Raw genomic sequence first — 24,354 nt, forward strand, 5'->3', positions numbered from 1 at the left:
CGCATGCGCAAAGGGTGAGGCGGGCCCAAACCCACCCACGCAGCCGAGGTCGGGGGTCGTTTTCAGCTTTTCCTCAGAACTGGGGGTCAAGAGCTAAATCTAATGTCCCGTCTCCCTAAAAGGGGACACTCTAAAGAGAATCTGAGGCAGTATACTTTTTTGTTGTAATTGTCACCTCTTTCCCCTGTCAAGCGGCATTTCTTGTGCGTGTCAAAGGGCCGCGTTTACCCATCAGACAGCATCGAAGGTGTACACATTCGAGTGTGGGTGGCGGCCTACCGTTTACCAAACTAAATAAAGGAAAAGCAAAACAAGGCATTCAGAAAGGACATCTTTAGTTCTGAATTTTACGGGACATCTGGCCGGAGATCCGGAAGGAAGCCCTGGTCGCCATGTCAACTGCGGGAAAGCCGAGCGGCCCTCTCCCGGCGCGCATGCGCAGCGCGCACTCCGCCGGAGGCTCGGCGGCCTAGCAGGAGAGGCGGGGGCGTGCGCATGCGCGCGGCGAGTCCGGCGCGTCCGGCTGAGCGGCGGAAGCGGCGGGCGCTGCTCCCGGGCCGGGCGGCTGGCTGGCTGGTCGGCGCCGCAAGCACCGGCGGGCGGGTGCCTTGCGCCTGCTCTGCGCTGCCCCCGGAACCGCGCCGGCCCGGCGAGCGCGGGCGTCGGCGCCGCGTCCAGCCCTCCGGCCTTCCCAGGCCCGGCCGGCCCGGCGGGGACATGAGCTTCTTCGGCTTCGGGCAGAGCGTGGATGTGGACATCCTGCTGAACGATGCGGACAGCAGGAAGCGGGCCGAGCACAAGACGGAGGATGGGAAAAAGGACAAGTACTTCCTATTCTACGACGGGGAGACTGTGTCCGGGAAGGTGAGCCTGGCGCTCAAGAACCCCAACAAGCGGCTGGAGCACCAAGGCATCAAGGTCGAGTTCATCGGGCAGATTGGTGAGTGCAGGATCCACCCCACCCGGTCCCGCTCCTTGCCCCCGCGCCCCGGTCCCCGACCCTGTCCTCCACCCCAACCCTGACCCGACCCCTGACCCTTGACCCCTGACCTCGCCTCTGACCCCCACTCACTAACCCCTGGTCCCTGACACGACCCCCGACCTTTGACCCTTCTCCCTAACCCTTGCTTCCTAACCCCCGCCCCCATTACTTCGACTCTGTATCCCCTTTCGCCGCCTCAGGCCGCGCAGCCTTGTTGCCCACCCGGGGTCCGGGCTCCTTTTTCCTGCCCGGCCTTCGGTGCTGCTGGGCCCGCCCGCAGGTCGTGGCCACCGAGTCCCGCGGCCAGTCCACCCCTTTCTAGTACCTGTGTCCCGCCTGCCTCTCACATCCCACCTTCACCGGGAGCTGTTTGAGAAAGCAGCCCCGCGGGCTCCAGCGTCAGCCCTCTGTCCAGCCAGCCGGCGTCCCTTAGACTTCTTGATTAGAACCTAGCCTTCAGCAGACTCATCTTCTTAAAGAAATGATGCTCCTAAGACGCAAATTAAGTGGTCACAATTTCTCAAGGCTCTAACACTCTTCCAACATGAGTGTTAGCAGTTACAACTAGACAATAAAAGGCAGTAGCTGTACCGAATATCTGAGAGCTGCCAGTCAGCACGGGGTTGTTTCCAGTTCTCTTTGGACTCTGTGTTTATTAAAACTCGCAGGTGCTTCTGAAATAAATTGCCATTGTCATTCGTTCAGGGGTAGATTCACAGTAAATACCCATGTGGCCTGAAAAGACCTCTGGCAGAGAATTCATACCCCATACCAGGCTCTGCACATCTGGCCCTGTTGGGGGGGGGATTTCCTGTGAAAGCTCGTTGAATGCTCACTGTCATTCCCTGAGAGCCCTGCACAGAATCTTGCTCCCCTTTTACAGAGGCAGGAAATACTGGAGCCCTGGGAAAAGGCCGTGCGGCGTGCCTCTGCAGCCCAGTGCTCAGCCTGGAGTATTGGCTTCTGGTGTTTGAGAAAAGGAAATCAGGTTGAAGGCTGGCTGATCCTATAGGAACCTGTTTGTTGTTACTTTAAACCCAGAATACGAGTGGCCTGAAAGGGAGCTGAAGAGTGAGTTTCAGACCCTCTGCTCTCTTGCTTCCGGCTTGGATAGGGTTTCTCAACAGCAGTGCTGTCGACATTGTGGGCCTGATCATTCTTTGTTGTGGGTGAGTGTTTAACAGCCTCCTCGGCCTCTACCCGCCAGATACTAGAACCACAGGAATGTCTTATATCCGTGTAAGGTAAACTCACTCCTAGCAAAGAGCCACTGGGCAGACAGGATGAACTCACAGCATTCTGTGCTGGGCGTAAGATGTAAGAAGTGGAGAAGTCCTTGCCTACTTAGAATTAGTATTTTTACGTCGTAGCTTTAAGGTTATTGCTGGATTCTTTGGTTCTGCAATACGAGTGCAGACAGGCATGTCTAGCCAGTGTCTGTACCATCATTCCAGGGGGTGACACCTTGCCAATACATGAAAGGTAACCAGAGTGTCCCCTGCCCCCCTGTGCCCCAGCAGTTGTGAAATGAGCTGTTCAGGGGGGACACTGGCAAGGCCTCCTTGCAGTCTGAATGAAAGGGAGTTGACAAGGTGCCGTCCCTGCCCTGCCTTCTTGTCTGTCTCCTGGCATCCCAGGACAGCAGCCCTGCTCAGATTTCTAAGAACCTTTTGTTGCTTCCATTGATAACTCTCCCTGGGCCCCTGAGCACTCTGGGCTGAGTCCACCCTTGGCTTTGGGGAAGCTGTACCCCTCTCTGAGCCTCAGCTTTCTCACCTGTAAGACAAGGATAATAACAGAATCACCTTGTTGAGATGTGTAGGGACCAGGCTTTGTGCGGAGTGTGGTGTATTTGTCTCCCGTACCTGAGAGGCTCTGTGAACTGACCTCAGGGCACTGGAGCGAGGCTGGTGAGTAAGTTCCCCATGGTTGTGGTCGTGTGGTTTTCTCCTTCGTTGCTTTCTTGATGCTGCATGAAGTGGGTGGAACTTCGGTCGGGCTCTAAGGTCTGGCTGTACGGATGACGCACAGGATGGTCCTACAGCTGGACTGCGGTAAGAACGGCGATGTCACTGTGCTCTGGACACCTTCCTCGTCGGTTTCACTCAGAACTTTTCTTCTTACAAACCATAGTCTCTTGGATTTGCTTCTTTTTTCCTTCTTTCTTTTCTTCCTTCCCTGCTTCCTGGGAAGAGTTTCTGGGAAGAGTTCCACAGCTTGAAAATGAAGTGATTTATGTATTTAACATTCCTATCCTTATGATTAATTTCTTTTTCCTGCTGATGAAAGTGTATGTGTCCATGGGGCTTCCCTGGTGGCGCTGTGGTTGAGAGTCCGCCTGCCGATGCAGGAGACGCGGATTCGTGCCCCGGTCCAGGAAGATTCCACATGCCGCAGAGCCGCTGGGCCCGTGAGCCATGGCGGCTGAGCCTGCGCGTCCGGAGCCTGTGCTCCGCAACGGGAAAGGCCGCAGCAGTGAGAGGCCCGTGTACCACCAAAAAAAAAAAAAAAAAAAAAAAAAGAAAGTGTATGTGTCCTTCTGTAGAAGGACAGCCTGGTGCGTGATTGAGGGTCAAGCAGAGGGTTACTTAGGTTAGATAAGGCTCCATTTATAAGGTACGGACTTTGCAAGGGTCTCGTGAGGACTACTAGAGATCATCAATGTACATGAAGTGCAGGGTTTGGCACTCATCGCAAATACTCATAATCCCTGTTAAGCTGGATCCATCCAGAAGTTTCCAGGGGCCGGACCTTTAAAACGTCAGCCCTGATTCCTCTGCCGACAGCCCACGGGACTGTTCACACCAGGCCAGCCTCCCTGCACTTCCTGCCCGGTGTGTTCTCCCAGCAGGCGCGCTTGCCCGAGGGAAAACCTGTGGAAGGGTCTCCCCGGAGTCCAGGCAGAGACAGCTGTCTGGTGATCGTTGCATCGGTCCTCTTCAGACCCCATTCCTCACAGCGGCCCAGCCCCTGCTCAGAAAAGCTCCTGTCTCGGTCTTGGTTTGGGAGGTGGGCAGGAAGGGGGGCCCTTCTGTCTGCTGGCCCGTCTCACACTGTCAGCTACTCTGGCAACCTCATCCACACCCCTCATTGCAGTGTCCTCTTAGACTCCGATGACTCCCAATCCTTTGTCCTCACTGGACTCTCCCCTGAGTTTCATGCTTGGGTTTCTAACCGTCTGCTAGAGTCCCCCGCTGGATACCCCTCAGGTCCCTCAAAGACACATCCAAACCAGAAACCTTTTTCTCTTCCTGCTCCAGCCCCAGCCCTGCTGCTTCTCCTGTTTTCTCCACTCTGGCCCGTCACCTGGGTCCATTCAGCCTCAGAAATCCGGGAGTCCTCGAGGCCCCTCCCTCCCCCTCCTACGCGTCCAACTGGCATCTCAGTTTGGGTCCTCTCCAGTACCCAGTACCCAGATACTCTAGGGTATCTCGAGTCTGTGCTTCCTCTCCGCTCTTGATGCTGCTAACTTTGATGCTTCTGTGTGTAGCAACCTGACTGGCCTTCCTGCCTTTGTTTGCCTTTTCTTTCAGTTCATCTTTTGTAAGAGTGGACTTTCTAAACGTCAGTGCTGACATGGTCAGTCACCTCCTTAAAATTCTTCTTGTTGACTCCCTGCCGGTTGAAGGGGAGAAGTCATTCAGCTCTTTCCCAAGCTGCCTCTGCCTTTCTCCGGCCGAGTCTCTGCGACCCTTCACTCCTGCCACGTGTGCTTTCCTCAAAGTATCATGTTCCTTTTAGAGGGGTCTTGGCCTCTTCCCTTTGTATATAAACATCCTTCTGCAAAGAATGGCCTTCCACCCAAGCTCTCACTCATTCTTAAAGCCCAGCAGGCATGACACCCGTCAGAAAGCTTTCCCTGACCTCCCCTGGCTGACTGAAGCCCTTCTTCCACCGTTATTCTAGAGGCCTTGTGATTTCTCCCTTAACATAAGGAGTTAAGAGTTGTCAGGCCCCCATTCAGTTCTGCACCGACAGCTCAGGTGTTGCCCCTGATTCATCCATCTGTTGTGTGCATTTTTCTGTCCTTCTCCTGAAGTTTTTGAGCCATGTTGGGATTCTTCCTGTGTCTACTGTGCACTTCCCAGCGGTTTGGTCTGTGTTCCAACAACACCAGCAAATGTGTGGTGAGGGCACCCCCCATGTCACTCGATGGCCCATGTTTTTAGAAGAACACAGTGTGGCACGTAAGGAGTATTGAGGGAAGTTCTGTAATTAGAAGATGGAGAGACCATTTTTTAGGTGGAATCATTGGGGGAACACTCGTGGAGGGTGTCAGGCCACCTTGCAGATGGATGGGGTTAAATAAACCAAAGGTAATTCGACAGTCACACTTGCAGAGGAGGGAGGACCTGAATACCCCTGCACTCCAAAGCCAGAGAGAGAACTTCTGGATTTTTTTTTTTTTTAAGTTTTTTAAAATAATGCCACTGGGTGAATCTAAACCCATCAGCCCCAGTTGAGCCTGTGCTGGTAAGACCCTGGAGGCCTTCTGTATTTTAATTCATGAAGCCATGAGTGCCAAGGGAGAGGCACACTGATTCTCACGTACTCACAGTCTGCTGCAGGGCCTGGAGCAGAGCGGCAGCTGGCTGGGCACGGGCAGCCCAGAGACGTTACTGCTCCCGCAGGCTTACCAGGCCCAGGAGGTCCAAGTGGACGTGGCGAGCGTGAATCTTGACCAGGTGGCCAGTCAGCAGACAGCAGCTGGGAAGAGCAGGCTGTTTGAAAGAGGTGTTTTTGCCCTGGTTGGCTTAGGTTTCTTCCAAGACCAGTGTGAAGCCTAGCCCAGCAGCGAGTCTCAGGGCGCCTTTCACGGGATGACCCCGTGGGGCAGAGCTGTCTCACTTTCCTTCCAAAGTGGCAAATTCACTCCTCAGCCATTGGTGGCAAGTTTCGGTGTAAACATCCTGACTACAGAAGTCATTTCCTCCTGTTGGACGGAGACTGGGAAGTTACCTTAAGAAAGAACCGGTCAGTTCCTCCTTCTGGCTTGAAATGGCTGGTCCCTGTGGGCTTTGGAGGCTGGGGAGAACTCGGGGTAACTTGGGAAGAAAGAGGCAGTTGACAGTCTCTTTAGGGCAGACCTCCTGCTAGAACAGTCTTGGGTTTTCTGTTTTAATTTATGCAAGAGGAAACCAGACTTTCTGGCACGCAGTGAAGTACGGCTGCTATTTCTGCCCCTTTGCCCCACAATGTTTCCAGAAGCCTTGCAAATGGCTTATAAAGTATGCATTAAAAAGCCCAGTCAAGCCCCACTCAGACTATGCACTGGCCACTCTTTCACGATGTCTGGGGGGAGGCGGGGAAGCCCTGGGAGGACATGCTGCCAGGCAGGAAGGCCCTGTCCCCCCGGGGGGTCCCAGCCCAGCTTCTCTGCTGGGACCCCTGGTGCCAGCGATCTGAGTGCTCTGTGAACACTGTGGATCCTTCTCTGGTTTGTTTCTCATGTTGCCTCTGAGGCTGTGTGAGCACATTTGTGTGTTTTTCCATCCTTCTCTTCCCATCTTTCTCTTGACTCCGGGATTTCCCACTTAAAGTTCACAGACGCTGGGGCTTTGTTCCGCCTGCTTCTGTCCCCTGAAACTATGGCAGAATCCAGTGCTTGGGAACGGAGGCACCACTTTCCCCAGTTAAGGGGTCAGTGCCCATCAACAGAGACTCCAGTAGCAAAGGACCAGCAAGAGTGAGTGGACGGGCCTTTGTCACAGGCTGGCCACTGGCTCTGTTCTTACCTGGTCACTGCACTTCCTTACCTTGGCTGGGGGCACAGTTGTTGGATTTCAAAACGAGGGATGGCTGTTCGCCTTTCCCCAGCACCCCCTGCCCGGAAGGTTTGAACTGCCCTCCCCCTTTGGCGGCTTTGTGGGTCATCACTCCCTACCCAGAGCGCTGCCTGCTGCTTGATTCCACTTGGTGTTTGGAAGAGAAGGTGGATTGTTTGTAACGTAAGGTGGATCCAAGCGTAACTAGGTAGGAAATAAGCACAAACTATGCTCACAGGGTGCACTGGGTGTGCATACAGAAGCAGCAGCGCTGGCTGGGGACTGACCGCACTGCTGCTTCCTCTCGAGCTGGACACACCTTAGGAGCCCACTGCGCTTTCCGATGCCTCGCTGCCTGGGGAGAAGAGGCTCTGGGGGTGGCGCTGTCCGGGTCAGCGGACAGGGCAGCAAGGCCGAAAGCACCCCTGGAATCACGTTCCCCTTCCGAGCGTCCCCATGGCAGGCCTGGACACTGTGTTGGCTCTGGGAGGCAAGAGCTCTGGTTTCTTGAGCCCAAGAAGGCTTTGATCCTGGGGGGCTCAGACCTTTGCTGTCTGGGGTCCTCCCTAGCCCCGGATGCTCTGAGAGAGCTGGAGCATTGTGCTCCAGAGAGGCAGGCCAGGCCTGGCGGGCGGTTGTCCCAGGCATGCCTCCCTGTGGCCCTGTCTCTCCCCAGGCAGCCAACAGCAGAAGCGACGAGAGTACACTGCCTGCTGCCTGTCCTGCTGCAGGGTGCCCACGGGTGGTCCCTTGACTGTAATGTGGCCACACAGGGTCACAGTCGGTATTGTGTCCCTGCTGCACAGCCAGGGACTGGGGGTGCCAGGAAGCTGGGGACATAGGCCTTATCTCTAACGACCACGCCTGGAGCAAAAGTTAACACATAGCAGAGTACAAACAGGCATATATAACCTAGAACAAATAGGTGGCATGACTCATAATAAACAGCAGAAGTGTTTCCAGAGGAGGATGGGTGAAGAGCAGTGCTCCTCAGACTGTGGTCCCTGGACCAGCAGGAAGCATCTCTGGTAGTCTGTTAACAATGTCCATTCTCAGGCCCCACCCCAGACCCCCGGAATCAAAAACACTAGGGGTGGGGCCCAGCCGTCTGTGTGTTAACACAGCCCCCGGTGATTCTGATGTTCACAGAAGTCTGGGGACCCTGAACTTAGACGTGGGGCATTGTTACAGCCCCTCTGTCCCGTCGGCCACATGGACTCCTCTCTGAAGGGCAGAGGCAGCTAATACTTCTGGAGCATTTGCCGTCTCTTAAGTACCACTCCAAGTCCTTTACCTGCATCGCCTCGTCCCGTGCTCACAACACCTGGAGTGCGTTATGTCGCTACCCCCATTTTGCCAGGTCCTAGAAGTAGACGCGGTCCAGCGGGAGACCTGGGACCCTAGGCCAGTCACCGACCCCACTGTGTCTCAGTTTCCTTGTCGGTTAAATGGGTGATAGGGCTGTCCTAGCTATCTCACAAGGTGGTTATGAGGGTGATGTGACCGAATAACTATGAGTATGCTTTCCAAAGTTAGAAGTAGTTTTGAATGTGTTTTAGGAAATGTGGCGTTTTGATCGCGGTCCCCCTGCTGTGTCCCTCACGGGTGCTGCCCGGTGCCCTGGAGCAGGAGTATGTCGGGTTCTGGCTGTGCTCCAGGGACAGGGTCTCTACGCAGGGTGTTTGGAAGGGGCGGGAGAGGGCACCCAGGGTTCTGGGCTGCAGTGCAGGGGCAGGGCAGGAAGCGAGGGAGCCATAAACCAGACTGGAGGCTCTGTGTGTTGGCGGGAGGCTCCTGTAGCTGGGAGCCCCCTCGCCGGGCCACATAGCTCAGGGTCTGGTAGAAGTGGTCAATGCTCTCCCTGCAGAACTCTACTACGACCGCGGGAACCACCACGAGTTCGTGTCCCTGGTGAAGGACCTGGCCCGGCCCGGAGAGGTCACCCAGTCACAGGCCTTCGACTTTGAGTTCACCCACGTGGAGAAGCCCTATGAGTCCTACACTGGGCAGAACGTGAAGCTGCGGTAAGTGGCGCCCCCAGGGTGCCCCGTGTGGACGGACCCTGACTGTGTCCCGTTTCTGAGGCTCTGTGTGGCTGTAGGGAAGGTGTGCTGCGGGAGGGGTTGTGCAGTGGGCCTCCCTCCAGGAGGAGTGCTCCTGGCTTGTCTGTCCGTTTCTGGAGTGTCGGTATCCCCACCGTGGCCACTTTCGAGCCACTGACCCAGCGCCCCTGAGTGCAGAGTTGAGAGGTACGCACCTGCCCCTCGACAGCACACTGCTGCACAGGCACCAGACGTCACCACCACCACCCCCGGCCCAGGAACAGAGAGGACTGTGACACACCAGAATAGCTAGGATATTACCTTTGTTCTTAATAGAATTCGAGTGCAGGTGTCTGTAATTTAATTTTAAATGTTGTGATTAACAGCTGATTCTGAAAGTTCCCAAAAGTTGGATACTCGGCTTTCACACACCCCTGGCTGGGCCTCAGGGCCACTGATCCTCGTCCAGCTCTGCACGAGATGGTGGCGGAGTCCTGAGCTCTGTCACTTGAGAAGCGGGTCATAGATTTGGGTTCTAATCCTAGACCCGTCCTCTCCATATTTTGGGACAATGAGGGAGTAAAACATAACACAGTAGGACAAGTTTTAAAACATTAATACACACCTTTTAAGTACATGGGATTGTTTTCCTTGTTCCAGTCTTGGAAACTCTGCAGGGGGAGACTGATTCCATGGCCTCCGGGGTATGTGATGTCACTCTGCATGCCTGGCTCCAAGTCTTGGGTGTCACCTGAGGCCTGCATGTGGCATGGTGTGGGCCACTGCAAGCTCTCCCCTCTCCCGTCAGAAGAGGGGCTGCAGGCTCTCCTTTCCAGCCTGTGCAGAGAGGTCTAAGCACGGGTGCTGCCCCACTTCAGCAGCGTTGCGTGACTGCACTCAGAAGGGCAGCAACAGTGAGGAGTATCTAGTCATCACTTAAGCTGGGCTTGGGGCCTATTGCTATTGAATTTGATGTTTTGCAGTGGACTTCTCATAAATGTTCTTATGTCAGAAAGAAAGGTGTTGAGAACAGTATGGTGCTTCTTCAAAATAGAATTACCGTATGATTCATCAATTCCACTTCTGTGTATAATCCCAAAGAAGTGAAAGCAAGGACTCAAACAGATTTATGTATACTCACATTTGTAGCAGCATTATTCACAATAGCCAAAAAGTGGATACAACCCAAGTGTCTATGAGTAGATGCGTGGATGAATAACATGTGTATCCACACAGTGGAATAGTATTTAGCCTTGAAAAGGGGGAGATTCCGACACCTGCTACGGCATGGATGAGCCTTGAGAACATTGTTCTCAGTGACATAAGCCAGATACAAAGAGACAAATACTGATTCCACTTCTGTAAGCAGTTAGATAGTCAAAATCATAGAGGTAGAAAGTAGAATGGTGGTTGCCAGGGGCTGGGGAAAGGGGCTGGGGAGTTAGTGGTTGATAGGGCAGAGTTTCAGTTGGGGAAGGTGAACACGTGGAGATGGACAGTGGTGACCGCTGCCCAGCACCTTGAGTGTACTTAATGCCACTGAACTGTGCCCGTAAAAATGGTTACATTGTGTTATATATATTGGAGGGGAGGAAAAAACTTTTCCCTCCACCATGTCAGGTTCATTGGCGCGGGCTCTGCAAATCGGACGGATGGAAGACAGATTGGCCACAGGCAAGCAAGCAGTGTATTCCTGTGTTCATTGTGCTCCCACCTGAGCTCTGCCCGGTGACTGAGGGGCAGTTGAACTTGGGCTTATGCAGCATCTTAACAGAGAAGTGAAGAGGCAGAGAAGGGGCCCTGCGGCTCGAGCTATGGGAAGCACGGGGAGAGGCTTGCTTTGGTGAGGAGCGCTCTGTGGGCAGCACCCCCAGCAGCTCCCAGGCTGCGCAGCCTCTCCTGGTGGAGAGGGCCCCGGAGTCTGTCTTGTGTGCACTGTTTCCCTGTTGCTTTCAGCTCAATAGAACCCTCGTGCCAGAGTGGCATGTTTTGGGGTGCATGCTCTGCACCCTGTATTTTGTATTTTATCACAATGAAAGAAAAGTGTTACTGTCTAAATTAGACAAAGACTTCCGGATTCATGCTGGGAAAGGAGGTAAAATCGGGAACATTAGTTAATGGAAGATGTAAGTTCCAGATTAAGGGCTTGTGTCTTATTACAGGCAGAGGGGAAACATGAAAAGATTATTTTGGACTCCTTTTCCTTTGTTTTTAGGCAGGGCGGTGGTTCTGTTAGAAGATTGAAGTCACTATGTCATATTTGATGGGTGGGTGGAGTGTTGGGTCAAGGCTGTGGGAAGGTTTGTGTGAGGTCCTGAGTTTTCCTTTAGTGGACGCCATGGAACAGGCAGAAAACAAGGAATTTAATAGACGCCAGCAGAATTGACCATTGAGTGGAGATGCAGACATAGGGCCATCAGGAGGAGGAGATGACCTGTGAGGCGATTCATCCAGTTCCAGGGAGGAGTTTGAAGCACTGGCAGAACAGACAATTGGAAATCAAGCCTGTCGCTCAGGACAGAGGAATGCACTGTCGGAAATCACCTGCTCAGAGGTGGTAACTGATAGGTTTTTCCAGGAGGGGAGCTCCTCTGGAAGAGGAGAGCTTGTGACCCACTGTGGGAGAGGAGAGCCCGGGACCTACTGGGACTCTTGGGGACCCTACTGGGACTCTTGGGGACGGAGGAGGAGTGGGGTGATGCTTGAATGAGAAGGGAGTGTTTTACGCTCTAATGCAGAGCTGATGCCAAAAAAAAAAGCCCCTGGACTTGGCAGCTGTGAGCCCTGTGCTCCCTTTGGGAGGGCAGCTCCTGTTGGGTGGTAGAGACGGAAGCTGGGGCGAGGCGTAGGGCCTGGGGATGAAGCTGCAGGGTTAGAACAGGACCCCCGGACAGCTGTTTCTGAGGAAAGGTAGAGTGTGGGCCCTGGGGAGTGTCCTGGGGATTGATGGCTTTGGGACTTTTTATAAACTCAGGAAGAAGCTTTAGCTGGAGAGAGATTGGATGTGTTGAGAAAGTTGGGAAGTTGAAGCATCAGGATGCGAGACAGTAGTTCTCTACCAAGGGTCCTGTGTTAGAATCATTGTGGGGGGGGGCTTTAAAAAGTATAGATCCCCATGTGCCTCTCCAGAGCAATTATGTGGCAGACGCGCCCCGGGGTGAGTCCCCTGCGCCTCCAGACTGCTGGCGCAGGGGAGGCGCTCGAGCAGCTGGAAGCTTTGTGGAGCCTTCCCTTCTACACTGCTGCCAGGCCCTGCCCCACAGGGCGTGGGGGCTTGAGGGCCTGAGCCGTAGGGCAGGCTGGAGCCACGTCTGGGGCTGCGTGGAGGGAGCAGGAAGGAGAGGGTGGCCGGGGGGTGGTGAGGCTGCAGAGGAGGGCCACCAAGGTCCCCACCAAGGCCTACCGTCCCAGCGTTGTTGGAGGGCCGCACAGAGTTAAGGGGACGAGGGGTGCGGGGGGCGCCACAGTGAAGGGCTGGCTGGCGGTCAGGCATGGCTCACTGCCTTTCAGCGCTGTGTCTTTCCCTCTTTCTAACGTGTCCCAGGACCCTAGGCTTAGCCGGAGACCATCCTTGTTCAGACCTGGGGCTCTCCCACCTCTGTTGCTTTAGTTCTAAGGCCTGCTCCTCCTGAAGGCACCCCTCTCTCCCCACAGCACTTGGTTCCTGCCTTTGAATGGACACTTTCCATGTGTTCTAATTTTTCTGTTGATCTGCCCATCTCCCCCAGGGGACGATGAGTTCCTGTGAGACTCCATCTTATCCGTCCTAGGCCCGGCAATAAACGTGCGCGATGCATCGCTGACCTGATTTCTCCATTATCTTATTCCTGTTGTTTAACTGTGAGGGACTTGAAAAATGCTCTTTGATCAAATATTGTTAAATAAACAGCATGCAAACATAAGTATGCGATCCCTGTGCCCAAAGAGCCGGGAGTTAGTTGAAGAAATGGAAGCTGTACACGGTGCCTGGCAGGTGGCAGCGAGGCTGCTCTTGAGGTGCAGAGAGAGGCGTCATCTCTTACCTCGGAGCTCAGGCTTAGAGGAGGGTTGGGGAAAGGACTTTGATCTCCCTGGAATTGTAATTGCAGGATTTTGTGTCTCAGTGCATTTTCCTGGGAAGGGGGTACCCAGCGGTGAATTCTCAGAGCAGTCAGAGCCCCAGGGGGTGACCTCTACCAGGGGTCCTCTGCGGGGTGGGCTCCGGAGGCTGGGAGTGGCCCTTCACCACACGTCTGCGTCCCTCAGGTATTTCCTTCGCGCTACCATCAGCCGCCGCCTCAACGATGTTGTCAAGGAGATGGACATCGTGGTCCACACGCTGAGCACGTACCCGGAGCTGAACTCCTCCATCAAGATGGAGGTTGGGATCGAGGACTGTCTGCACATCGAGTTTGAGTACAACAAATCCAAGTGAGTGTCGGGCCCGGCTGGTTGGTGGTGACCTGCGGGGGCGGCCACAGAAATAACGCGGTGGATGTGTGTGCAGGCCGGCCGAGGTCACGGGTCAGGAAAGAGCTGCATCTCACTGCAGCTGAACTGTACTAACTTAAGAGGGCAAACTTCAGTTAAACATCCTATGAGGTCTTTCAAAGTCAAGCGAAACTAACTTTAAAGTATTTGTTTTGGATTCTAGGTACATCTGTTTCCTTCTACTGATGAGATTAACCTCAGAATACCATTCTATTATCATTTGTATCCTGTATACAGTGAGTCTTTAGAAACCAAAGTGAGGAAAGCCAAGTTGACTGCTTCCTCCTTGAATTAAAATGAATTGTAACAAAGAATATCTGATGCCTTTTTATAAAGGTCTTTAAGTAATTTTATTTTAACTGGCCATATATGTTTTAAACTGTGCCTGCTATCACAACATCCAAATACGTAAGTGCTTGTAAATCACAAAACTTGCTGACAGTTCAAAAATGTACTGCAAGCAGCTCTCTTTTTAATATGATACATTCCTGAAAATGTTTGAGAATCAAATATGCAAAAGTAAACGTGTCTTCTATTCACAGAGAACTAACCCTCCCCCCTGCGAGTCTCTAATGAGGCTTCTCCCCGTGGGGAGGCCTCACCTCAGACCCGCTGGCCTCCAGAGGCTCGGAGGGTGGAGGCCTGAGCAGCGGCTCTCCTGTGAAGGGCTGGGAACACACGTGCTTCCCAGGACAGGGGGAGGGAAGGCCGTTTCCCGCCTGGCCTGGCCTGGTGCTGAGCGTGGCCCCGATGGGCCCCTACAGGACAGGCAGGGCGAGTCTGGAGCAGGCCCCTGCGCTTCCTCCTCATGGTCTTGGGTCTCACGGGCCCTCCTGAGACAGAGGCCCCCAAAGTGCCTGCCCACCAGCGCCCCAGCCTCCTAGTGAAGGGGGTGCCACCTCGAAGGCGCTCAAGCAGCCGCAGCCAGCAGTGCAGTCAAGACCAAGGTGAGCGTGAGACAGGCGTGTCACAGGCTGGACGGGCTGGACCGGGTCCTGCCCTTGCAGAGCAGGCTGCCCTGTGAGTGCCAGGCCGTCTGAACAGACAGGAAGAGCCCGGACCTTAGGACAGCGTCCCGTTCTGCCACTAAGGACTTAGGCTCAGGTTAGCAGGTACTAAGACTTCTGTACCTGGGGTTTCTCATCTGAAAAATGAAGGGTTTGGTCAGGTCAGTGGAAAGGTGCCTTGAAGGAGGAGCGGGGCCCGGGTATCACACGCGGCTCCTTTGTGTTTCTTGTGTGTAAGATTTCATTTAGAACAAAGGAACGTTCAATCTTTAAACGTTTGAATGCCCAGAGAATCTGTGCTCTGAGCATTCCTTCTAACGCGCTGCAAGCAGCAGAGTTCTGCTCTCCTCAGTCCTTGTGCGTCCGCCATCTCCCCAGGCAGGCTGAAGGCAGAAAGGTGGCGTGAAGTGGTGGGGAGACCCCAGGCCTGCAGGTTGGGAACCTGGGTCCACACCCGCGTCTGCCCCTCCTCGGATCCCACCACGTCATCTGTCTTCTTTGCACTCCCTAGGGCTCCTCCCCTGTGATCCGGGAGCTCGAATCCTCAGGTCCCCCGTCCTGAGCTTCAGGTTGAAGGTTTGCTTTCTGCGGCCACACCTGGTACAGAGCAGCCCTGCTGCCGGCTGGCCCCGGGGGAAAAGCCCAGTTCCTGGAAGCGGGAGGAAGAGCCGGGACCTGGTCCCCACACTTGCGGGTCAGCCTCTCACACCAGAGCCTCTAAAACACATGCACTCGTTAAAGCGCTGAGCAGAGGGTGACGGAACCATGCTCTGAGGTGCAGGCGGGACAGCAGAGGGGAAGTGACGCAGGTTCAAGTGTAGAAGGTCGTTGGGGCTCGCCCTGCGGGGCAGCTTGGGGGGCAGTGCCCTCTCCTGGAACCAGGAGGCCTGTCACGTGCGGGGGCCGCACCTCTCACCTTCCTCTCCGCAGGTACCACTTGAAAGATGTCATTGTGGGGAAGATCTACTTCCTGCTGGTGAGGATCAAGATCAAGCACATGGAGATAGACATCATCAAGCGGGAAACGACAGGCACGGGCCCCAATGTGTACCACGAGAACGACACCATTGCCAAGTACGAGATCATGGACGGCGCGCCCGTGAGAGGTGAGCTCCGGCCCCATGGCCTCGGCCCAGCCCCAGTGTTGGAGGGGCTTCAGGGATCATCCTGTCAAAGTTAGGGGGCCTGGTAGCCCGTAATTTCTTAATCTCTAACTGTGCACTGTGGGTCCCGAGAAGGAGGAGAAGGAGGCTGGGGGTGTGGAGCTCAGGCCCCGCTCACCTTCACCCAGCAGACGTCCGAGTGGACCTCGTTTATAGACTGAGCTTGTACTGCAGTTTAAATCTCAAGAGTTATGTCTTAAAAAAAATCAAAAGACGTTTGAAAAGCACCAGTTTAGCAGATACAGTTTGAACACTCTGTTTACACTTTCCTATTGACATTCTGAATTTCTTTGCTGCGGGGGGGATGGGCAAGAGATTAAAGCAGAATCCTCATTTCTGTTACTTAGTTCCTGCTCAGGTAAAACGAGTCATGCTCTGAATTCATTCGCTAAGTCCACACACCCTGACCAACACTTCTAGTGCTGCACACAGTGCCGGCGTGACCTCTGGGATGAGGGGAGCTGAGAGCTGGATGGGAAGTTGTGTGATTGTTAGGAGGAGCAGTCGTGTACATTCTTTGTTGGCTCTGCAGCAGCTGATGATGAAGTGTTTTCACGTAGCAGTGCTTGGCGCTGCTGAGGTTTCATTCAGTTTTTTCCCAGTCTGCTCCACGTGGAAGGAGGGGTGTCATAGCTTTCTCAGGCCCTCGGGCGTCACGAGCAGGGTCCTCGGGGCAGGGCTGAGCCATCCTGCCTGCTTGTTCCATGTTTCCTCATCCGAGCAGCTGGGCTGAGCTCACCCTCCCAGTGCCACTGACAGGACACCGAGATGAGCACAGAACAGTGCGAAGTGAAACAGGGTTCGTGTTTGGCTTTAGGCTGCACTGTAGGTTTGGACTTTCTCAGCAGAATTCTGCCCTGATTTTGTTCCACTTATCTTAGGAGAGGCACAGTGTTAGAGCTGGAAGTGATCTAAAATATTATGTAGCCTGATATCATAATTTTCCCCATGAGAAAATGAAAGTCCACGGAAAGCACCAGACTTACTCAGAGTCATACCTCGGGTCAGTGGAGAGAACTGGGTCCAGAGAGAAGCTTTTCTGTTTTCCAGACCACCACACCCTGCCAACTCGACTTAGAGGGGAGGCGTACGGGGTGGGGGCTATGCTAATTGGGATGGAGGGAGGTGGCATCAGAATTACTGGGTGACATGGTGGGTTAGCTGGGGTTTGACAATGGCTCTTAAACCCAACAACTATACACACTAAATGAGTCAGAAGATGCTTACCTAGCATTCTTGTGCTGTTCACACTCACCAGGCAGCGGCAGGCGCCTCCCCGAAGGCAGAAGCGTTAGCCTGGGTGTCCAACCCCCCCCTCAGGCAGCCCCTCCACTGCGGTGTAAGGTGGGGCCCCCCTGCCCTCGCCCTGACTCCCGCCCGGCCCTTGCAGGAGAGTCCATCCCCATCCGCCTCTTCCTGGCGGGCTACGAGCTCACGCCCACCATGCGGGACATCAACAAGAAGTTCTCTGTGCGCTACTACCTCAACCTGGTGCTGATTGATGAGGAGGAGCGGCGCTACTTCAAGCAGCAGGTGAGCTGGCCGCCCCCATAGCCCCGGCCACCCAGACAGAATCAGAGGGCATCGTCCCCGCCCAGGGCAAGCAGACGGGATGGGGATGGGGGGTGAGCTGGTTAGTCTCTGTGCCACTTAGTTTACCCCGAGCCCCACAGCAAGGACGGGGGTTCCCAGTTGACGCCCAGAGTCTGCTTTCTCGGGCCCAGCCCCTGCGGCTGCTCTGCCCTCCCGGCCACACCGTCAGCAGGCACCTGGGGCCCAGAGGTGTGGACGGCTGCTGTCATTGGTGAGATATGAGCGGAGGCTTTTGCCTAAGATTCCCGGGAGAAGGCAGAGCCTCTGGGACCCTCCCCAGGCCTCCCTCTCACGTGTCGCCTGCCCCCCCCACCCCCGCCTGCCCATCCTGCAGGAAGTGGTGCTGTGGCGGAAGGGTGACATCGTTCGGAAGAGCATGTCCCACCAGGCAGCCATCGCCTCGCAGCGCTTCGAGGGCACGGCCCCCCTGGGGGAGGCGCGGAACCCCGGCCAGCTGTCCGACGGCAGCAGCAGACAGTAGGCCTGGGGCCAGGAAGCTGCTGGGCTCCCACCCCGGCTCCAGGCCCACAGGCACCAGCAGCCGGGGCAGCAAGATGCTCAGCTGACCCGCTACTCGCAACCTGAAAACAAATCATGTTCTTGATGTAAATTCTTTTTCCTGAAGAACCTAAGGGGTTGGGGTTGGGAGGGAGTGTCTCTGGGACGCTGTGGCTGATGGGAACGTAGGGAGAGGGGGCGTCCCGGGGAGAGCCGACTGCGGGGCTGCCTGGGCCGCGGGAGCACAGCGCGGCCGGGCTCTGAGCCTCCCGGGACAGGAGCTGGGGGCTGGGGGTGCGTCCCACGGGTGGTCCTGTCTCACACTCCCCTCCCCCGTCCCTTAGCGAGTGGCAGAGGGTGTGGCGCCCGCCCCGCTCTAACTGGCGGTGAGGGTTCAAGACCAGGAAGCTGCCTCCTTGGGAGTCTCGAATGTGGTGCTTTGGAGCCTCCACAAGCCACCCTCCTTCTGGCCCTTCTCTCACCGCTGGGACCGGGCACCTCCCAGGGACTCTGGTCAGTCATGTCCTGGATGGAACGGAAGCTTGTGGTAGGGGCTTTGGCTGATGTCCCTGGGCACAAAGACATCTGTGTCACCCGTGGATGGCAACCGGGTAGACCTCGTCGGCTGTGCCTGGTGCGGGCAACCCTGAGGGCCAGAGGTCCTCAGCCCCGGGCCCTGAACGAGGACATCTTTCCCCTGAGGAGAGGTCCGGGAAGGGCCCGTTCTCTCCGCCTCCCCGGGAGTGGACCCTCTTGGCTCCCTGCTGCCCATCTCACTCCTGGGAACCGGCACTTGTTCTCACACGTAGAAGCTTTGTGCTCACCCTGCGAGCTGGGGGGAAGGGGAGGGCCTCCTGAGCCGCCATCCTCCCCACCAGCCGGCTGACCAGAGCTTAGGACCGTTGGTGTTCTGTGTATGTGGACGCTCTCATCATGCTAGAGAGGGTCTCCCGCTGTTGCACTGCACCGCGCCTGTCCTGTTAAGGGTGTGCATGTCCTTCCTGTCTCCTGTTGGCCTCTCTTCCCTTCTAGAAAGACCAAGCAGACCCCCATGGCCAGCAGGTACAATAGTTGGTGGTCTGAGTTCTCTGTCATTTGGGAAGCAGAGGGGTTGGTTCTTGTGTCATCTTTCAGTTAGTGTGGAAAACGGGGACCCGTCTCTTCCTCGGAAATTGGTGCAGCGGTAGGCCTCGGACTGGGCAGGGCTCACGGATCAGAGCTGAGATGGGAGGGAAGGGCGTTTGGGGTGACGCTCGAGGTGGACTGGGGGCAGAAGAACCAAGCAAGGGAAGCTGGTTCCCCCAGGCTGGACCCCGGGTTCAGGTGTGAAGGACAGTCCCCGTGGGGACAGGACCACCTGTGCGACTGCCCCTGGATTATCAGGGTTGGGGGCCTAAGCGTGGGAGAGGCAGCTCCTGTGTCCCTCGCCTTCTCCGGAGCGTGAGCTGGGGCTCTGGCGCATCCCACGACAGCTGGCCCCTTAACTACTAGGTACCCGCCGATCCCTCTGCCTTCCAGCCGACCACAGATTCACTTCCCAACCTTCCCGACACCTGAAGCCTGTCTCCTGAGAGAACTAGAGGTAGAATTTGCTTCTGTCCTCTCGGGAGCTTCTGTTCTTTCCCCTGCCCCATTCTCTGCCTCTTTGTGCGTCGGGGAAGGGGAGGCCCATCCCTGGGACCCTGGCAGAGCATAGGGACTGAACCAAGCAGTGCGGCCTGGGGTTGAGCAGCTGCGGTGTTTACAAGTTTCTCAACGTGTGTCTTTTCAATGGCTGTTTTAAACAAAGCAGTCTGTTTCAGCTCTCTCCCTGATTAAAGCAAGCCCCTGGGCTCGGAGGCATCATGCCCACGGTCCACCAGACTCTGTGGTCTCTTCTTACTGCCCTGCCGCACACAAGGGGAGACGCCCCGCCCTGACCCACGACACCTGCCCTCCTGGTGTCTGTGGCCCCTGGTGAACAATGACACCCTGTTTTAGACAAGCCCATGGCTGAGAAAGGCATTCTGGTTTTACTCCAGTCTGGCAACTTGTCCTGAAACTGCTGGTTTTACCCACTCTGGGACCAGATACTTCAGGGGTGGGTTAAGGAAGGCTGGTGTAGAGACAATCCATGTTAGTGGGTGTCAGCAGACTGGGCCCTGCATCTGGTCGAGGGGATGTAAAGACGTGCAGTGGAGTATTCTACCCCCGATGCTGATTTTAAAGAAACGCCTCCAACTCAGACATTCATGTTTTATTAAAAAGGACCCAAACCCGACGTCTACACACAACGCCAGGTGAACACAACCAGCATGTTCCCCACGCCTTCTTTTGTCTTGTGGAAGCTTGACTTTGGGGCAACATCTTGCCCACTTCAGCAGAGCTGTGTCTCCATTAACTCGGTTCCTTTTCCTCCAGGCTCAAAATAAAATCAAACTCCTCTGCCGAAAAGGGCAAGAAGAAGAGGAAGAATTAGGTCTGTGTCTCCTCCTGAACAGGGCAGTCATGGCAGGCATTTCTCAAGTCATGAGGCAGGTAGTCGTTCACTCAGAACCCTCAGGGGCGTTTCGACAGGTGCCGAGCACAGCTGCCCTGGGCAGCTCGAGGGGGCTCCTCCCTCGTGGGAGTTACAGGTGGGAAGACAGACTCAGACCTTAACCACCGTGCTTAGGGTTCACCAGCTAGTACATGTGAATTCACGGTCACTCTGGCATGTGATCAAAAGGCGAGAGCCGTTCTTACCTCGGGTCAGGGGCTGGACTGAGAGTCTCTGGCGGGTGAAGAGAGCCATGTTTTTTAAGGGACCGCCAGTGGCTCTGTGCGCTTGGTGGTGGGTTTTGAGCTCAGCCAGTGGGATGAAACGCTTCATCATCCGAACAAACTGTACGTCCACCTACATGGCAACAGTGTATGGGACAGAAAGGCACGTCCAGCTGGACTCTGCCTCCTGTGTTTTAGCTGCTTGCAGGAGGTCCCGTGGGCCTGGCTGCCGGTGTTTGTCCTTCTCTCCAAAGGCAGGGTAACCTCATCGGACTGAGCTCTGTGCCCTGGTCTAAAGATACCCCAGACCTTCTTCCTCCCTCTCTGTCCATCCTTTCTCTTGTGAAATAGGAAGAATAGTAGTATCTTTACCATGGACCATTTGGGGTTGTCTTCTTTGCTGGATGGATCATAATGGGGATTGTTTTTCTCAAACTGTGTGTGGTCTGGGTATGCCTCCTTCACAATCTGAAATTAAAGCCGAGTCTCCAATCATTTGTCTGTCCAGTCAGCTCCATGGCCAGGCTTTAGTCCAAGTCCAACTGTCATTTCCTACCCTACGTATTCTTACCCCATCTGTCTCGCTGTTGAGCCACTGAGGGCTCAAATATCTGGAAGTAATACACAGTCTAAGGTAAGCAGAGAAAATCAACCCTATTTTGACAAAAATCTTAAAAGTATGTTCTAAAACCAAACATTAAAGGTTATTATTGGTGCCACTGTTTCTCCACCGACAGTTAATTCCATCCTGGTAACTCCTGGCCTGGAAGAGCTACCATCAGGCCTGTTTTTGAGTGAAAGACCAAGGTGCAGAAATGGAGAGGTCTGTGCCAGCGGGGCCTGAAATGAAGGCCTGCCTTGCTGCAGTCCTGTCACATGTCCCTGAGACAGCAGGGATGGGGAGGAGGGTTACCTGCCTACGCTGTCTCCCTAACCTGCCTGAAGGGAGATGGACTCAGACCTAAGCCTGTACAACCGACCTTCATAAGCCCCGCAATGCCTGGCTCTCTGCAGTTGCTGTGGTAGAAGAAGGCTTCTTCCTCCAGCTTCATGGCTCTCAGGAAGTTCCGGGCCTGTTCCAGCAGAGAAGAAACAAGAACTATCCTCCCACCAGCTAGAAGACACTAGCCCTGGAAATCAAGTCTGCTTTTATTAGATGAGATTTTGGTTTTCGCAGCTTCCCCCCACACCCTGCAGTTCAATTCTTGCCTTTTACCCAGAGCTGTATCAGGACACTGGCTGGAACACAGGCCATTTGAAAACTGCGTGCAGTCAAAGAAATCAAGGCATTTGTTAATATATTTTCAGGTTTGGGTTCTGGGAAAAAACAACCTTAGCCAAGAGATTTTGCTACTGAATAAGTCAGAAGGAAGCAGGCTTTTATCCCCTCCCGGGTCTCGAGGTCCTGTCTAACCCGCTTACCTGGTAGTTGCGAACACCATCCCAGCATGCTGTCTGCTTGGGCTGTGCTCTGAGATCCTCAATGCTGAACTGGGCAAGAAATAAGGTCATTCAGTAAACAATCCTGGGCCAATCGGTAAGAATATATGGAAGCAGACAAGTTCCTTCCCCTATAGGGTGTTGCCAGCTGGAATGGCATGTGAGCTTACTGGGAAGCTCTTCACAGAGCCACTCATACTGCGCAAGTAGAAGTTAGCTTTGTGTTACCTTGTTAGCCTTGCTCATTGAGAGGATTAGATGAGTGGATAATCTGGTAATTGCTGACTATCTGTATTTCATTTATTAAAATATTATATATGCCTTCTATAGTATCTCTAATTTTATTTTTTCCAGGCTACTATGAAATTTGATTTACATTCGCCTCCTGTGTACCAGCTGTTGGCAGGGAGATACCTAGGAGCGTGGCAGGTGGCAAGAGAAAGGCAACCTAAGACTGAATGTTGCCTAGATCAGGGGTTGGAAAACTATAGCCTTCAGGCCAAATCTAGCCCATGCCTGATTTTGCTGACAGTTTTATCGGAACTCAGACACACTATCTGTCTATGTCTTTCTTGTGATGCCAGCAGAGTTGCAACAGCACCACCTGGCCCTTTAGAGAAAATGTTTGCCAACCCCTGCCCTAAGTAGAAGATTCACAAAACAGATAGTGGATGGCAATAAATCCTGCTGATTCTATTCTTTATCACCTTTTCCTACCCTTCGAAGGTAAGAAGTGGGTGATGGGACCCTGTGGTGTCCCCCGTGCACTCTGGAGACAGGTGCGGGACCTCACCTTCACATCTACCCCTTTCTCCAGTCGGCTTTCTGGCTCTGACTTCATCAGCCAGTAGCTGCTTAGGTTCTTCCCACAGTCTCTAGAGGCTGAAGTCTCCTGAAGGCTGGAGTTCTCCACCTTAGCTGATGCCTCCCCTGGGTCCTCAGTTTTGGTACGTTTTCCGCCTGGCCCCTTCTTGTCTGCAATAGGAGAAGAAAAAAGAAGAGAACTTTCTTGCTTGTTGAGAGAGAAAGTTCTGTTGCAGGAAAAGCACATGCTTTGGAGTCAGAGCTGGACTCAAATTTTGGAGCTGTCAGTTACTAACAGTGGCAGCTTCATTGCTGAACTTGTTCCTCATCTATAAAAATGGGACCAGAACGCCTACCTTACGGGACATCTTCTGGGTTACCCATTCAGTGGGATAAGGATAACTCCCGTGGCATCTATTAAGCAGTCAATGTTTTCTTTTCCTCACCCTCTCCTCTGCCTTTGCTGGGGCTGTTCTCTCCAACAAGGCACCTACTCCACGGACTTGCTTTGATGATTAAATAAGATAATACAAACAATGGGCTGAAGCAGTGTCTGGCGTTACCATAAATGCTCAATAATATTAGCTATTAGGTCACCTTGACTTCTTCCTTCCTGCTCAGTATGCTCTGTGGCCTGCCTCCTTTCTACTCCTTGAAGGTGCCAAGAAAAGCTGGATAAAACAGCCACTTTGGACTCTGCAGACATGGTCAAGACTGGACTTTATCGTACAGAGTGAGGGAAATGTGCCTGGAGCAGAGTGGGTGCCCCGTAACTAATAGCTGTTAAATTCTTACCCTACGCCCTATGTGTTACCACCCTCACTGTAACTCAGTCTACACAATCTATGAGGTGTTCTGTCCATCTGTAAGATGTGTCCCAGATCACACATCAGGGCCTGCCACGCTGGTCTATCTGAATCCACTAAACGACCATCCTACGCAGCCTCTGAACCAAGTCCAAGCTCCTACGTATGCCATCATGATGGACGTCTAACACGTGGAACCTTCCTAGGGTCCTGGTGGTCCCCCTGGACTTGATCGGCACACTGTAAACACCGTGTGTGCTGTTAACAATGTGTTGTGGGCAACTCGGAACCCTCCCCAGTCTCGAAAAAGCACTTTCTCTGTCGTGCATTGCTTTGCTGCTGCTCCTAGAATGCCACTCATCCTTGTGAACACAAGGGGTTCCTACGCATTCTTTACGGCTAGACTCAAATCCCCTCCCTCTCAAGGCGTCCCCCCAACCCCTCCCTGCTCTCACAGCCCCAGTGACCCTTTCCTTCCTCGTCTGGCTCTCCGGGGAGCGGGAACTGTAAACGACCGGCCTGCCAGCCCGTGTCCCAGCTACTTTTCGTGCTTTCCAAACAGCTACCGCTCGGACGAGCAAGCAGCAGAGGGGCCCTGAGCATAAGCCTGGTGGGCGGCTCGGGACATCGGACCTCAAAACGACCCACTCGGGCCTTTCCCCACGCGCAGGGGCGGAAGGTGAGCGGCACTGAGCAGCCGGGCGCGGCTCACCTGGCCTCGCGGCCCCCGCCGGCCTCTTCCGGGCTCGCGGCATGGCGTCCCCGCGCGCCGAGGATAGAGGGTCCCGCCGTCGCCCAGGGCGCCCGGGGAATCCTTCCGCGTTACCCACACCCGTATGTCCGCCTAGCACAGACCGCCGCTGAGCGCCCCCGGTGGTCTTCTTTCTCAATCACAGCTACCCTCGCGAGTCCGCAAGCCTTCGAAGCGCTACCCCAACCCACCTCCCCGCGCGCCGCAGGGCGCTGCACAGCGTCCCCGCGGCGCTTTCTAGTCTTGGCGCGCGCCCCGGGGAGCCCCTGGGAGTTGTAGTCCCGGCTCCTC

At 54.6% G+C, this 24,354-nt stretch overlaps 2 protein-coding genes across 7 annotated transcripts; one reads left to right on the forward strand and one right to left on the reverse strand.

The window, feature by feature from the left end:
- Window positions 1–371: 371 nt before the first annotated feature.
- Window positions 372–22,029, forward strand: VPS26B (VPS26 retromer complex component B). Of its 3 annotated transcripts, none has more exons than XR_009542584.1 (7): window positions 372–940; window positions 8,615–8,771; window positions 13,035–13,199; window positions 15,197–15,372; window positions 16,820–16,962; window positions 17,357–17,627; window positions 17,865–22,029. XR_009542584.1 is itself a non-coding variant. In XM_060160817.1 (6 exons), the coding sequence occupies exons 1-6, from the start codon at window positions 496–498 to the stop codon at window positions 17,501–17,503; spliced, it is 1,233 nt and encodes a 410-aa protein (XP_060016800.1). In that variant the 5' UTR covers window positions 372–495; the 3' UTR covers window positions 17,504–22,029. The 3 variants fall into 3 exon arrangements, 1 of the variants encoding a protein (XP_060016800.1); XR_009542585.1 differs by having other exon boundaries at window positions 21,000–22,029; XM_060160817.1 differs by having other exon boundaries at window positions 17,357–22,029.
- Window positions 19,742–24,316, reverse strand: THYN1 (thymocyte nuclear protein 1). Of its 4 annotated transcripts, XM_060160819.1 has the most exons (7): window positions 24,025–24,311; window positions 22,496–22,677; window positions 21,685–21,753; window positions 21,243–21,335; window positions 20,635–20,730; window positions 20,245–20,395; window positions 19,742–19,943 (listed from the first exon to the last, which is right to left on the reverse strand). In XM_060160819.1, exons 1-7 carry the CDS (start codon window positions 24,065–24,067, stop codon window positions 19,897–19,899), a joined length of 681 nt encoding a protein of 226 aa, XP_060016802.1. In that variant the 5' UTR covers window positions 24,068–24,311; the 3' UTR covers window positions 19,742–19,896. The 4 variants fall into 4 exon arrangements, with proteins under 4 accessions (XP_060016802.1, XP_060016805.1, XP_060016804.1 ...); XM_060160822.1 differs by lacking the exon at window positions 20,245–20,395 and having other exon boundaries at window positions 24,025–24,316; XM_060160821.1 differs by lacking the exon at window positions 21,243–21,335 and having other exon boundaries at window positions 24,025–24,312.
- Between the last annotated feature and the right edge of the window lie 38 nt (window positions 24,317–24,354).

This window comes from Lagenorhynchus albirostris, chromosome 9, assembly GCF_949774975.1.
Source record: "Lagenorhynchus albirostris chromosome 9, mLagAlb1.1, whole genome shotgun sequence".
Lineage (NCBI taxonomy): Eukaryota > Metazoa > Chordata > Mammalia > Artiodactyla > Delphinidae > Lagenorhynchus > Lagenorhynchus albirostris.

Coding starts and splice junctions, on each gene's coding strand:
- VPS26B (XM_060160817.1), top strand. CDS start 496: ATGCGCGCGGCGAGTCCGGCGCGTCCGGCTGAGCGGCGGAAGCGGCGG. Junction 8,772..13,034: donor GGGCAGAACGTGAAGCTGCG/GTAAGTGGCGCC, acceptor TGCGTCCCTCAG/GTATTTCCTTCGCGCTACCA. Junction 16,963..17,356: donor GGCGCTACTTCAAGCAGCAG/GTGAGCTGGCCG, acceptor CCCATCCTGCAG/GAAGTGGTGCTGTGGCGGAA.
- THYN1 (XM_060160818.1), bottom strand. CDS start 24,067: ATGCCGCGAGCCCGGAAGAGGCCGGCGGGGGCCGCGAGGCCAG. Junction 21,754..22,495: donor AGAAAGGGGTAGATGTGAAG/GTGAGGTCCCGC, acceptor TTTCTTGCCCAG/TTCAGCATTGAGGATCTCAG. Junction 21,336..21,684: donor ATGGTGTTCGCAACTACCAG/GTAAGCGGGTTA, acceptor CTGCTGGAACAG/GCCCGGAACTTCCTGAGAGC.